The following is a 15,205-nucleotide window of genomic DNA, read 5'->3' as shown; positions in this document are numbered from 1 at the left end:
CGCATCCGGAGCCTGTGCTCCGCAACGGGAGAGGCCACAACAGTGAGAGGCCCGCGTACCACAAAAAAACAAAAAAAAACAAAAAAAAAACCCTGCCTCATCTGATCATTAATATCTGATCCACATTCTCTACAGTGTCACTTCTTAGTGTATCGGAAAGATACATTTGGTATCACATTTATTAAACACCCCCATGTGCAGGCACCTTACTTGCTTTCCTTTCTATAACCTTTAACACCCTATCGGATTGTTATTCTAACTCTCATGTTACAGAAGAGGAAATAGAGGCACAAGAGGTCATACCCCTGTGTGTAGGTCAAGAGCAGTGATTCAAACCCTGGTTACAATCCTTCTGCTGTAGGCTTCTTCCCCTAGCTTCATGTGATTTCAATGGGACGCTTCTCTCTCTCTCAAATTTTGTGTAGTTCACCTTGATGAGGTCACAGAATCATCCTCTGAAAGATCTCTGAGCATTTAATTGGAGGCCAATGCTACTTTCCTCATTTTGGCAACAATGTGGTCAAGGCGGAAAGGAATAAGTGCTTGGTCTGAGAGCTAGCAAATTCCATCAGAGAGACAGCTGTCCACCTCGGAGGAACACCACCCAAAGGCAGCCCGCCACCAAGGTATCCGACTGAACCACAAGTTAGAGACACATTTGCTGTCGCCCACAGACATATGGTTTCATATCACTTCCCACGGCCAAAATTATTTTAAAAATCTCTATGATTTGAAAGACTCGCACACTCCAACGTTTCAAATTTAGAAAAGAGTAAGATACAGAACTGTCCCTCACCCTGGCTCACCACTCTGCCGACAGGCTCTCCGAGACAAAGATCGTGAAGTATTGCCCCCTCTAGAACCTGCTTGTCATCTATTTATAAGTCTGAATCCTGTCCTGAATGGACTTGGGAGTAAGCAGTGACTAATATTCCTGAAGAAGGAAGGCATGTTTTCATCAGGAGGAAAGATGCACAGAATTTTTCTTTGGCCAAGAGAACCCTGAATGCTGATGCTTCCTTAGGAAGAAGCATGGCTAATTCCAAATACCTCAGACTCTTGGTTGTTGGTTTTCTGATATCTGTTGCTAAAAATTAATCAAATTCTTTCTAAAAATGGCAAGTTCATTTTCAACTCTTAATAAAGTGAAGTACGGCTGGTATTTGTTAGGTGTTGGCTACACTCCAGGCACTCAATAGGGCTCTACACGTGAGGCTCTACACCTCATTTCAACCTCAAGATTTTTCTATGAAGTAAGTACCATCAGTAACTCACTTAGAGGCAGGGAAGCTGAGGCTTAACCGTGTATCTTGCCCAGCCAGCTGACAGGTAGCAGAGCCAGGCTCAAATCCAACCAGCCTACTCCAGAGCTTGCCCCACTACATTTTACTGTATGATAAACAAACAAGAATCCTGGAAGGAGAAAAAAGGCAGGAGAGGAAAAGATAAATCCACTTCATGTTCCCTTTGCACATGACTAAGAGACAATTGCTAAAGAATTGCATTTGTGTTTTACCTCATGAGCACCAAACTAATGAAAACCTTATGAATGTCATCTGTCGTAAATCACTTCATAATCCTCTCTCCTTCCTCACTTTTTGGAGATCATAGTTTTTCTAAATGTTTAGGCTATGACCAACAAACAACTTCTGAAATGCATGACACTGAAGATTAAGATTTCCTGAAGAGTCCCAGGACGTGAGGAAGTAAAGAGAATGTCAATGTATAGTGCTGGTTGTGGGCTATTTGAGGGTGGGGCAAGCCTGTCTTGTTCATTTTTCCAACCTCAGCATCCCATGGACTGGTGAGCTAGACTAGGTGATTGATCCTGTCTGATGTATTCTCCACTGAGTCCTCAGAGGACAGCTCCTGCCACAAAACAGATACTCACAAATATTTGTCGAGTGGATAAATGCACTCCGTTGAATGTAAAATGCATAAACTGTATAATATAGAAAAGACCTATGTAAGAAATAGGACAAATTACGCATTTCATTTCTATTACACCATGCCGTAATTACATGGTATATAGGTACACCTCCTTTTTTTTTGATATGTGGAAGTAGCACAAAAGTAAGAAAGTCAGTTTCAAAACACTTACTGCAAAGAAGAGAAATATAAGAAAGGGAGACACACAGAGTTGATGAATATTCCTAGGAAAAGTAATTTCAAAGATTCAATATAGAAATGGTCCCAGGACATCATGGTTTTATTTTCATCAGTTGTTATATTTTGAGAGGAAAAGCTGGTTCTTCTAACTCCTACAGACCTGCTCCTGCCCCACTCACCAGCAAAAAATAAAACTAGAATGTTTCTTTGTATGGCTTTGTGACTGTCAGAGAGCTAAGGAGGAAATGTGATGAATTTTGACAGGGAATAATAATAATAACTTTAAAACTCCTTTATTTATTCTTTAGTACCCTCTCTGGAAAAGGGCACATATAGTAAGAATGGCATAAAATGAAAAATATAATGGCACTGTAATTTCAAAGAGTACAAAAATGTTAAAAATTTGATAACCGTTGTAAACTAACTTCATAATTACATTTATATTGAAAATGTCATCACCTTTTACCTATATATTAAATATATGAAATCAGTTTTTAAAGTATTTAAAAACTGATTTCATATATCTATTTCTCTCCTCTGATAGGTACAATTGTGCTATTTTGCTTTTACATTGCATGAGTATTTCATTATATAAGCTAATTTCAAATATTATTAAACTAAAAGCATTAAATGATTTTTACGTTCACTTGTTAAATGTTCAAATACGGTCACGTCAAAGGAAACAATTTTAGCTTTCAGCCATCTATTTGAAATTTTTAAGTCATCTTTTTTTTTCCAGGCTGCAAAAGTGTATTACCAAATAAACTGACAAAACATCTCAACAACTAACAGAAACGTGCAATTTTAATGCCTTCTAATCTCACAAATCAATATGAGGTTTTTGTGCTTGTGCATGACCTTCTTCAAATTATCCCCCCATTTTGGCTGAATCAGAACGAGTGTGGGCTATTTGATAAAAAACCCTAAGTGTGTGAAATAAGAGCTCTCGCCTCTTCTGCCAGACTCCTCTTGACAGAAAGATGATAGAAGCATCACATCCCTGAGAGAGTAAATGCAAACTGACAAGAGTTGAGCCTTTAGATGTTGAATATAATCTTGAATTGTGCTTGAAGTGTCTTATTATCTTGTCTTTTGATGTCTGAAGGGGTGGCTCATTGTTAGAAAAAGGAAAACCCTCACGTATCTTTGCCATCTTTAAAAATTGTTTGGCCTTTAACAACTGCTCTCCAAACAAATGTCCATTTCTCCTGACAATAAATATGGCAGGTCGTCGGCAAGTGACAAACAATTTACTTTACATGCCACACTTTTTATGGGTTTTGAAAGCTCCTGTGGAAGTGTATTTTAAAAAGCCCAGAGAAATTAGCGGGATTACCAATGTTAAGTAGATTGGTGTCTGTGGGCATATACTGATGTGATGGTCATGGTTATTTCCTGCTGCTTCTGGTTTTATATCTCACAGGTCCTAGATTCAAAATTCAAGTTCCTTATTTATCATGGACTAAAGATAGCCAGGGAAAATTTAAAAAGCAACCACGAAGTCTGATAGATTCCAGAATGCACTCATGCCAATTTCCAGGGCACAGGGCACTACTCAGAACAGTATACAAACAAAAATCCTTTTTCTAAGTAGGATATGCAGATCAACATTGAGCTTGCTGAATTTTGCCTTTTATCTCAGACCCTTCAGCACTTTTTCATTTCTGCTGTCCTTCTGGGTACCCTTCACCCTTCATATCTACCGTTTGTCTTGTGGGTTTAGTTTTAACTTAAAAGTTTAATGATGTTCCCAGTCAATAGGATTCCTCAGCAGCTAAATCACAGTCATGCTAGCTTTCTGTCACTGAGCCAGATTTTGTGAAAGCTTTCAAGATCTTTTCTCAGACCTCTGTCACTCTAAGAATCCGTAAGAATTCTCAAAAGGACCATAACCTGTTACAGGGTCCAGATTATTGCATCATTATAAAAACATATTGATACACTACAGATGCCAAGATGGGTAGCTACCATCCTAGGCTAGTACAGCCATCTCAATGCCATCAGCAATCTCCAATCTGACAGTTTGTTTTTTTTCTTTTTTAAAGCAGGCAGCTGTAGACATTAACCCCTTTTAAAGCGATGCTTAGTTTTAACACTTTTCTGATTGCCTGCAGATTCCTACTGGATTGTTACGGAATTAGTATGAGCGTGGAATATAATGGGAGAAGTAAAGATCCCAAACTAAAGCAAAGAAATAGACCAGGATACCTGAAAACTTGAACAATTCCTCAGGTATCTCTTAAGAATAAAACTTGCCTTAATTTTAGAAATCAGAATAAGATGAGCCAATCTACACCCAAAACCATGATGTATGTTTCTTCCCAAAAGTGTGTGAAAGTTTTCCCACATAATCAAGATGATCCCTATTCTGAATATTTACCCATGCGTACATAACAGTGCAGTATATAAATATAATTAAATGGAGCCATTAAAATGTTAGCTTTATTTGATATTCCTTTCATGCTTCTCATTTTGAAAACTGGATATTTCCTTTTGGACATATTTCTATTTTGCTAAAAGAAATTAGATATACTGAAGAAAAAAATGCAGGTTTATAAAAGGGCATTTCACCCCATAGACCACTTCTGCGTCTATACATTTTTTAATACAGGAACATGTGTTTTTCTATTCGATTTTTTATTTTCTTCTACCCTCAGTTGGTTTTGGCAAAAATTCACTCTGCAATAATAATTTTTCATGCTTTTTAAGTAGCTTCAAATGTTTGCATTTTTAAATCAAATTAATCCTTTAGCTCCTCTTCTACCTTAACAGAGATGTGCAATAACCCCAAACCATTAATTTATCAAAATAAATCTTGCCATATTGATAGTAAAAGACAAATCACCACATATATGGCCACCAAGAACTGCAAAAGGAGATTAATTACACCACACTATTTTAACAGCAAATGTTTCAAAAATGATTTTTAAAAATCATATCAACCAGCCATCTTATCTTGATATGTGTATATGTAAATGTATATTTAGGCACATGGAATTCTTACAGGAATGTGTAACCAAAATTATGCCTACTAACTCTTGCACCAATGCCCTTTACTTAAAAAAAGAAAAAGAAATGTTTATATTGTAATGTATGCATATCCCACAAGTAGACAAATATTTAAGTTCCCAAAGTTTAGCATCTTCTTTAGCATGGGCAAGTTTTGTATGCTTTAAAAATGTATACCTATTCCATATAAATCAAACTGTGCAGAAAACCCCAAATCTCTTCACTGAATTAAACTGCACAATTTCTGAGAAATCCTGTTGTCTCCTCTGCTCAGTGAACAGCAGCTTCAAAGAAGACACTGGAACTTGGATGAAGCCCAACTATGCCTGAAGCAATACTATAACTAGTTGTCCTTTATTGGGAAGCTATTAATTTTATTAAGTTTATCTGGAAACTATTTTTTAAAATATACATAGGTACAGGAGAAGTACATTTAAGTGATGTATGGATAGAGTGAACTAAAGGCTTATTATTATAATTAGACTTCTTTAATTTTATGATAGAGAAAATACATTCATACAACAAATTTAGCAAGACAATTTGAAGTGTCACATGAACACAGGAGAAAATATGAACACACAGTAGACACACGTGTTTTACATGGGTAGTGCTACATTTATTCACTAGGCATTCACAGTGCCTAAGAAAGAAAATACAGGAAAACAAAAATAAAGTATGGAAGTGATAAGAAAATGGAAAATGTGCATTGTTATTTTAAAACACTCTACTAATACCAATCTTTAAATATGGGTTTCTTGGCTTTCACAAACTTTTATCACAATTGGGTTTTTTTTCCTCATTAATAGGATGAAATGAAAATAACACAAGATATTTGGAAAGTACACCAATCTGGAAAATACGATTATTTCACAGCAAAAGAAGAAATACTCAGAAAACTACAAATACCAAACAATGTCTAGCAGGACAAATACATTCATTAAATTGTTGAATTGTTTCATGTCGGGTATCATTGGTACATGATAAGTGTCCTAAAAATATCTTAATATTCTACCTCATTCTCAGGCTAAATTAACAGGTTTTATTTTAATTATTCACCATCTTAAGGAATGCAGGTTGCATTACAGAATCCCATTTTCAAATGGTCTTCAGCACGACAAACCTCTTAAGAATTTAGTATATGTAATGTTATTTAGTTATGTAATGATGTTACTTAGTTTCTCTAATCGTAATCTGATCATTTTTCTCATATTTTCAAATAGTTCTGATGGCAGTGCAGTCCTCTAATAAAAGGGACTGAGACTGTATTAGTTATGTTGTTCCAGGTAGCTAAGTTTTTAATGAAAATAAAAACCAGTATGTTCTTGCCACTCTAGGAGCTTAAAAGCTCTTCGACTAAGACAAGTTGGAACATGGATTTTCTTTTAAATCCTCAGATGAAATACAGACATTCATCTAACATCTAGGATTTTTTTTTAAGTATCAGTTAACAATTAAAAAGGGATGGTAGCAGCTAGTTAGCAGCTATGTGCCTTGACTAGGTGGTTTTTCAAAATGATTTTTGAACACTTACCCAAAAAGTTACTTTCCATTTCTCTGAGAACGACAAACTTTCTTCAACCAAAAGCGGTTCAGTGTTATTTTTTCCTGACCTCTGTGTTCGCATTAAAGACTTAGTCCATGTTTCATAGCTCACGATATTGCCACAACATAGAGTGAGATGTCACCAAACTAGTGTGCCCTTGTTTCATATTTGTATGAAATCTATTTTTCAGGTGGACTATCTTTTTTTTACATCAGTTATTTTTTTTAATTGAAGTATAGTTAATTTACAATGTTGTGTTAGTTTCTAGTGTAGAGCAAAGTGATTCAGTTACATATACATATTATTTTTCAGATTATTTTCCATTATAGGTTATTACAAGATATTGAGTATAGTTCCCTGTGCTCTACAGTAGGTCCTTGTTGTTTATCTACTTTATATATAGTAGTGTGTATATGTTAATCCCAAGCTCCTAATTTATCTCCCCCCCACCTCCCGCTATCCCCTTTGGTGATCATAAATTTGTTTTCTATGTCTGTGAGTCTATTTCTCTTTTGTAAATAAGTTCACTTGTATCATTTTTTTAGATAAGTTTTCTTCTGACTTTGAGAAGCGGAAGGTGGGAGTCTACATTTAAAATACTGAGTCAGGTCAACAGGCTTAATAAACACACCTCATCAGAAGCCCCCATATTGCCAAAGCCCAAATACTCCTTTATGAATGAACTTTAAGATAAACATTACGCGAAGCTATTCCCAAAGAAAAGCCCAGTGTGGACAGATTTAGAACCTCATCCAGACTCACAGCATAAGGTATATGTGCAACTGTAAAATACCATCTCGAAACAAAGTATGCTCACTTATTTCCTTCTCAAAGAAAAGACCTTGTAAATTTAAAAGGGAAAATATTTAAAAAGTAAGACTGAAATGGCTTTAATAAGAGGAAAGCTGAACAAAAACACCAGTGAAGTATAGAACCTAGGAAGACAACAAATGAGAAAATTCCAGAGCCACGTTGGCTGTTAAAGAGAAAACCCATCCACCCATCTGCTGGAGAATGGCAACTGTTACTATGAGCTTTCTCTAGCTACCTCTGCCTTTGGATATTTTTTAAAAATTTATTAACCTGACAGCAGGAAACTTTACACAGATTGCCCCCTGACAGGGTGCCAGTTTGGTATAAACACTTTGCTATCTTATTCTTTAGCATAAGAAAATCAAGAAGCATGTGAAGTGGAGCCAGGTGCATATCTGGGCAAATGTGCCGGCTCCTCTGGCCGCCCCCGTTCCCAGGGAAGGCCCGGATAATCAGGAGCAGCCCCATGGCAGAACTGCATCCTCTACCCTTCCTCCTTCACATCTACTTTCTTTTTAATGTGTGAATGTCTGATGTATTATTAATCCCCAAACATAAACCAGCAAGGTCGCCAATCAAAGAAAATACCTGCTCTCTCACAAATTATCTGTTTACTGTCTAATAACCAGCAAAGTCCACTGCCAACAGTCACGTACATCTCATTTTTGAAGTGGGGGAAAATTTTTATTTGGTCAATTCTTGAAAAAGAATAATGCTCACTCTATCATTAAATCAGGTAATTGGGAAAGAAAGCAATCTACTTAAGGGCTGAGCCTTGGGAGCTTGAATACGAGATGCACCTCTATTTATTAATTATGACATAAACTGAGCTGGACGAACTACAAAAACACTACGATGCCACGTAACCTTTAAGTTAAAACATCCCAGACGATAAAAAGACTACAATGGGATCATTTTAAGGGATGATGGTACAGAGTAATGTCATTTCTAATACTTTGTCTTCTTTCAGATGTTTTATAGGACCATTTAACAGCAAGGACAACAAAATATAAGCATCCTAGCAATCAAAATGAAAGAAAAAGTATAAATCTGTATCAGCATTTTGATTCACTAATGTGTTACCAGGTAGTAGCATCCTCAGACACTGCAATATAGAACTTTCTTCTCTACACAGAGGTCTGACCTGAGTACCCCAGGCATGGCAAAGAGATGGAAAAAGAAGGCAGTGAGAAAGTCCCCACTGAATCTTACGTCATGTATTGTGCACTTCCCTCCATCAAAGTGCCCCGTAGAAATGAACACAGCTCAATGTAACGAACACGGTGAGAAGTTTGAACATCACTGCCATTTGATAAGAATTTATTTTTATTTCCAAGATTACACATTAATGCTATTTAAAGTGGATTTATTTATTAATGCAGTATCTCAATGTTTTCCGGGAGTGGGGGACACTAAACTAAATTTGTCTAAACACACACACTGGAGTTTTTAAAGAAACCTTGGTGCAGTAGATTTTCTTAAATGTTAAGAAATGTCTCTAAATGTGCATTTCCCCCTCAGTAGTCAGAGAACAGCACCACAAGGGCTTGTTTGAAGCACCACAAGGGCTTGCATGAAACCATAATTGATTTTTGACAAATACCTTATCATGCATCTCATTTACTTACACAAATACAGGTTTCTACTGGTTTTTTGTTTTTGTTTTTTAAATAACTGGTTTAGCCTCAAATCTATTAGTCGGATTAGTTAGTTGATTTTAAAAGATGCTGTTTTAATGTCTCTCTAACAAAACACACTCTCTTCAGTGAAAAAAATAGTATGCATTTTCAATGGCTATAATATTGAAACTTTAAAAGATCCAGAAACATGGTTCATATTTTCAGTAAATCTATTTCTCTAGGGAATTTTCCTCATCAACTCCCAGCTAAAACCCTCTTGGGCTTAAGCCCCATTACTGATTACTTGGCCCCAGCATATTTTATCAGAATATTATAAATATCAAGGCATTGAAAGATGTTTAAATAAAGTAATAAAGAGAGTGAGTGATGCTATAATGAAGGCCTCCACTTATGCACTGGCAAGGGACAGGTTCACCACTGAGTGCAGTCCTTATAACGCCCAACCAACGACCTCCACGCTGACCTGCAGAGACCACGGTCTCAAGGGGTGACAGACAATTTAGTCCTTTATCCTTTTGTCATTGGAAACGACTCCACTGCCATAAATTCTAATCAAGTCAAACTGGATGGCAATTTTAAAAAAAACATCTTCTAATGCATGTTTCTATGAGAAAGATAACGGAAAGGGAAGGAAAAGAAAAACGCTACAGATACTGCATTTTCTAGCCAAGAATCACTGACCCAACTTTCAACCCTTTTGCAATAGTTCACAGATAAATGACGTTGAAAATACCCACCCTTACAGGTATCATTGCATGCAATTTCTTTTAACCTAGAGAAACACAATATCATAAGAGAAAACCAACCACCAATTTTTATTTCAGGCACAAGGTTTATAAATGTTTTTGTTTGTTTGTTTGTTTATGTCTCAGCTCAAGGCTTCAGAGCTGTGTGCCCAGTTCCCGTGCAGTGTGGTACCACTAAGAAACTAACCCAGCCACCCAAGGTAGTTGGGACTTGAAGAAAAGCAATCATGAGGTTCAACTTGAAACAATAAAAATATTCCCAGGAGGAGGACTGTTAATAAATCATCTTTGGAATTTCAAATATATATGAGAGAAAATATTTAGGGCACGTTTCATACGATCTTACTTCTTCTGCTGAGACTGCATGGGAAAACGTTAGTACAGATATTTTTTCTAGGGATATATATTATTTTTATCCTTTCTGGGGCCATTTTCCTCACCAAGCTGTTGATGCTACCATTTGAATTTTAGCATCCAACGTGACTGAACGTGGAACACTGAATTCTTGATGGGCATAACTAAAACTGAAGCACCACATTGACACGAGTGCTATAAATGTCACTGGAGAAACACAGCAACCTCATCCCTTTGAGACTGTTTGCCAAAGGCCAGTTTTGAGAGTGGTTTCGGATATGTACATCACTCATCACATATTAAATGACCAGCCCTGCATGCTATCACTCATCTGATCACGCAGCTGAAACACAGGGAGACGCGGAACCAGACTCTCTGATAACACCTCCTGACGTGCAAGTCTACTCTCCTCCATACCGTTGCCTACGGCGCAGAGCTTTGCATAATACAGTCAGGAACTGAAAAAGGAAGAGTTATTCCACAGGCTTTACAAGAATAAATAATGTACCACTTAATGATATCACAGAGAACGAGCTAACCACACATTTCTCAATGAAATGAGGATTCACCCCTCCTAAGTGTACTTTAGCTTCCACGGCTGTTCAAGTTAAGCAAAACATTACCTCTGATGCAATGACTTTATAAAACACAAGGGCCCTTTTCTGAACTTTCTCTTTAGGCTGGCATATGGATTCTGGTTTCTCCTTCTGTTGTTTTGAGCTGCTCAGAACACTGAAACGTCCTGCACAGTGTTTCCCTTTGGATACCGTTAAGTGCAGCGGTGCAATTTAAGGAGAAGCATAAAAAGGCCCAAAGGTTCCTTTTTACGTGTTTATAAACAAATGGAATTTCCTTTGTTTATCCACAGAGGGCATCCGTATTAGCCTTCCTCCTGTAGTTTTGGGCTGAAGGTGCCATACTGTGAGAGAAACAGACTTGTCCTCTGGACTGCTAATTTCAACAAGACACAAAAGGGGGACTACACTCCAAAGAAATCCATTTATACTGAAATTTCGGGTACAATAAAAAATGGAACTCTTCTTGTCTCCTCTCATTGGTAAATGTCTCTCCACAAAAGTAAACAGACCAAGATATACAAAAAAAATATTTGTCTTAATCTGCTCCTTTCACTCCAGAAGCTCAGTTTTCAAAAATACAATGAATATGCTGTAAGAGTGATGGTTTGAGAGAGTACGTTAGAAAAGCACTGTTTAGAGATAAACCTGGACGCTCTCAGTTATTTGTGAAGAATATAATTCTTCATTACCAAGTGAAGAGTATAATCACAACTATATACGGAAACAAAAAACTTGAACATACGTCAAGTAAAATAATGGTCCATTAAATTACTACCCATTAAGTGTTGCCAAAGTTGCTAGTAAACTAGTTGCTTTCTAGTAAAATTCTGAGAATTATACTAGAAAGTTTTAGCCAGTTACACAGACTAGAGTTCCTAACGCTAAGCCCCAATAATATTAAAAGGTGAGAGCATAATAGACCCAGTAGCTAAGGAAACCTGAGAGACCAATGAGATAATCAATGGTAAGATTACTGTAAAATGAAATGGACAGAATAAATATTCAATTAATTTTCCATCAATGAGAATTTCACAATAAAATCACAGCTTACTTTGTTAAAAAAAAAAAAAAGCATCCTTCTGGGCTGCTTTCTACTCTGGTCTCTCTCATATTGTCGCCAATATTTTTTCTTAAGTTTTCAAAACTGTTCATCTACTGATTTCTTTTAACCTAATAGGAAACTGGAAAATATTCACATTGTGTTTAAAAAGCACTCTGGAGACCAAATAAAAGTGAAGAAACAAGAAATAGTAGATATAAGATGTAGATTTTGCTGGATTCTCTCTCACAAACTCAGAAGGTGAGTATTCCAAAGTAAAGATGAGTACCTTCTAAAACCTGCTAAGACTTCTAAACTACTCTATGATTCCTTAGTTTACCCCGTGAAGATTCCACTTAAGATATATTTTCAAAGAACTTTTAATTCAAATTTCTTTGACCCGCCCCCCACCTTGGATTTTCTTAAGCTTATTTCTCTACACATGCCAATCAGTAAGAGGTGACATAACAAATCTATGACAATTTTCAACATTGGAAGATCTAAACAAATGTTGAGAAGCCAAATTAATTACCCTTCCATTGGTTTACTTGAAAAAAAAAACAACAACAACAAGTTGAGGTTTTAAGTCAAAGTCTACAAAAAGCACTTACTTTTAAAAAATGCATGCAAAGTTTAGGAACACATAATCCATTAACTTCAGTTATTTTGAATTCACAATTGATTACTTTTTAAAAGTCAGAGTGCTTAGTATTAGTATATTCAACATCAAAGAGGCTGGAGCATGGCTTTTGCCTTCCTGTAATTTACAGTTTTATCTGCCTTCTCTCACTAACCCCTTGAAATGAAATGAGTGTTTTAGGACATAACTCTTCTTACACAGATAAAAACTTAGACTACAACAAAATATTTCTTTAGAGTAAAAATGCTAAAACCTTAATGACTAGGTATGGAAAATTTATGTCAGAAGTGGAACTGCCACTTTTGCAAGAAAGGGTCATATGAAAAAATTTCTTGAAACTGGCATCTCCTATACTCTTAACTACAAAACAGTATTTTACCAACAGAAAATTTGATACAGAAAGTTTCTCTGCAATACTCCTCTAATGTTTGACTGAGTATTTAAAATCAGAGGAAAGCTCCTGTGTTGAAGCTGGCCTAGAGTTGCCAAACTAAGCTGCATTCTTCTATAGTTTTTTTTTTAAGCTCATCTTTTTAACTGAATTAATGACTTTCTTAATAAAGGAGTCTATGCCATGATGTTATGTTTCTTTACAGTTCAGGCACTTGACAGTTTTTAACCTGTTCTCTGCCTGATCAATACATATATATCTCTCAGGTATATATATCAGGTTAGTATATATATGTATGAACAGGTTAGTATGTGTTATATATGTATATAGATAATATATATTTAGTGTCAGAAGTATATAAACACTTGGAAATAATTAAAAGCAAGTGTTTCAGGAACAACTGTTGTGAAAACCTAATGTCACTCTATCCCATAAAGTGCTTTCCCAGCAGAGACATCTATCACAATCCATCACTCAGTCACGCATCTCAACACAGCCTGCTCCCCTTTCTGATTAGAGATCACAGTTGCTTGAGTTGGCTTACAGAGCGTCATCTGTTTGAATGACAGGTGTCTTTGCTGGAGTGGCCCTCTGCTTGTTCTTGTTCTGTTTACGAAACAAAGATTTCTAAAAAGGTTCTGGGCTGCCTCCACATTAGGATGAGGCTCTAAACCTCTGTTAAAGGGGAGTGGCGGAGGCGAGGGATGCCAAGGACCTATTTTCTTCCCTCATCACCCTTTTAAAAGAAGAGATGTTCGTTCTAATTGTGATTACAAAACGTTATGTCTTTGTGCCCTTCCCGTAGCCACCTTTGTTTACCTGGCAGAGAATGACCGGTATTGATATTTTTCAGTTCCCCTCTCTGGTCTTTTGACTACAGATAATAACTCTTTACTCTCCTTCCCTTTAACAAAAGGCTGCGAAGTGACCCAAAACCGAGTCGATATTTATTCAATAAACGTTAACCAATTCTCACAATGGAACTGATTTCCTGATGATGATTCTCCTCTTCTTTTTTTCCCCATGATCTCTAGCCTGGGGACGCTAGCAGTATCTGACTAGTGCAAAGGGGCAGGAGGAAGTTCCTGGTTGGGAAAAGTTTGGAGGACACCCTCCCAGCCAGCTGGCTTCATCAGCTGGGGTGGTTTGGCCCCTCCAAGATGCCAAGGTCCTCTTTGGTACTTAGAAGAAAATTGAATGAACAACGGGGAAAAAAAAAAAAAAAAAAAGAGGAGGGGGTGAGGGTGTGGATGGCTCTTCCGGACATCATGGTAGAAGTGAAATGAAATACCTAGACAGACTTACCGAAGAGCTTGCTGGGAGTGTCCTCGCTGTCATTTGATTCCACGGGCGCAAGCAGGGGCTCATTCAGCTCGCTGTCTGAAGTAGCAGCCTTGTCCTCACCTCCCAACTCCGCATTCATTTCACTCCGCACTGACAGCAAGGGCTTACTGACTTGTCCAGCTATCATTGGATCCTAGGATGGGGGAAAAGAGTGAAGGGGAGGAAAAAAAAAAAGTGGCTGCTTGAGTGTGTGCGTGTCCTCTGTCTCCCTCTCCTCTTCTCTCTCTCTTCCACACACAGACTCTCCCTCTCTCCCCTCTCTCTTATCTCTGACTGCTCCCGCTGTTATTGCTGGCTGCAGTCAAGTGAAGAGCTATTACAGAGCCGAGTTCTCCATTCCTCCCCACCCTATTAAAGCTCAACTAGCATGAGAGAGATGCAGGAGGCTTCTGAGGAAAAAAAAAAAAAAGAGAGAGAGAGAGAGAGAGAGAAAAGAAAAAACTTCTTTGAAAGCAACCTAACCAACACAGCTTTAATTATGGGATGTGCTTTTGTGCAAATGTTTTTACACCTTGTGCTGTCTTGAATGCAAGAAGAGAAAAAAAAAAAAAAAGAAAGTGCGGGGTTTGTACTTTGGCAACAGACTCAAAAGGAAGGAGCACCCCAGGGAGGACCCAAGGGCTATTTTAGGAAGCCCTCTCCCTGGGGGAGAAGCAATTAAACCCTATCCCGAGAGCAGAAAAAAGAGACAGGGAGAAAAGAGTCCTCCAAAGGCTTTCAGTGGAATGAAAGAGATTTCTTATGTAAATTCTAGCAGCACCCTTAGAAGTTGACTTCGCTGGTCCCAGATTTGGGACTGCAGCCGACCCCAAATCAAACGAACATTTGAAAGCAAACAACAAAAGAGATGAAAATTGGTTTACAGTTTTTGAAAGGAATTGGAAAAATACTTACAAACTCTGTTCAATAATTCGGATACCTAGAGCATCCTATGCCCAGAGCATTAAAGAAAACGAAGTCAAAGATCACCTCCGAAAAGGCAAACTTTACCCCCCACCC

The 15,205-nt window shown here is 37.4% G+C and overlaps 1 protein-coding gene across 1 annotated transcript in view; it reads right to left on the bottom strand.

Annotated features, from left to right (window-relative positions):
- The window catches only part of POU6F2 (POU class 6 homeobox 2), a 400,577-nt gene that overhangs the window by 366,622 nt on the left and 18,750 nt on the right, over window positions 1–15,205 (bottom strand). Inside the window, exon 2 of the mRNA XM_055085090.1 lies at window positions 14,168–14,339. Coding sequence (XP_054941065.1) covers window positions 14,168–14,333 — 166 coding nt within the window. The 5' untranslated portion in view covers window positions 14,334–14,339. The remainder of the gene's footprint in view (window positions 1–14,167; window positions 14,340–15,205) is intronic.

This window comes from Physeter macrocephalus, chromosome 5, assembly GCF_002837175.3.
Source record: "Physeter macrocephalus isolate SW-GA chromosome 5, ASM283717v5, whole genome shotgun sequence".
NCBI lineage: Eukaryota > Metazoa > Chordata > Mammalia > Artiodactyla > Physeteridae > Physeter > Physeter macrocephalus.
The sequence above is the reverse complement of the archived record's forward strand: the minus strand, read 5'-3'. Positions and strand labels throughout refer to the sequence as shown.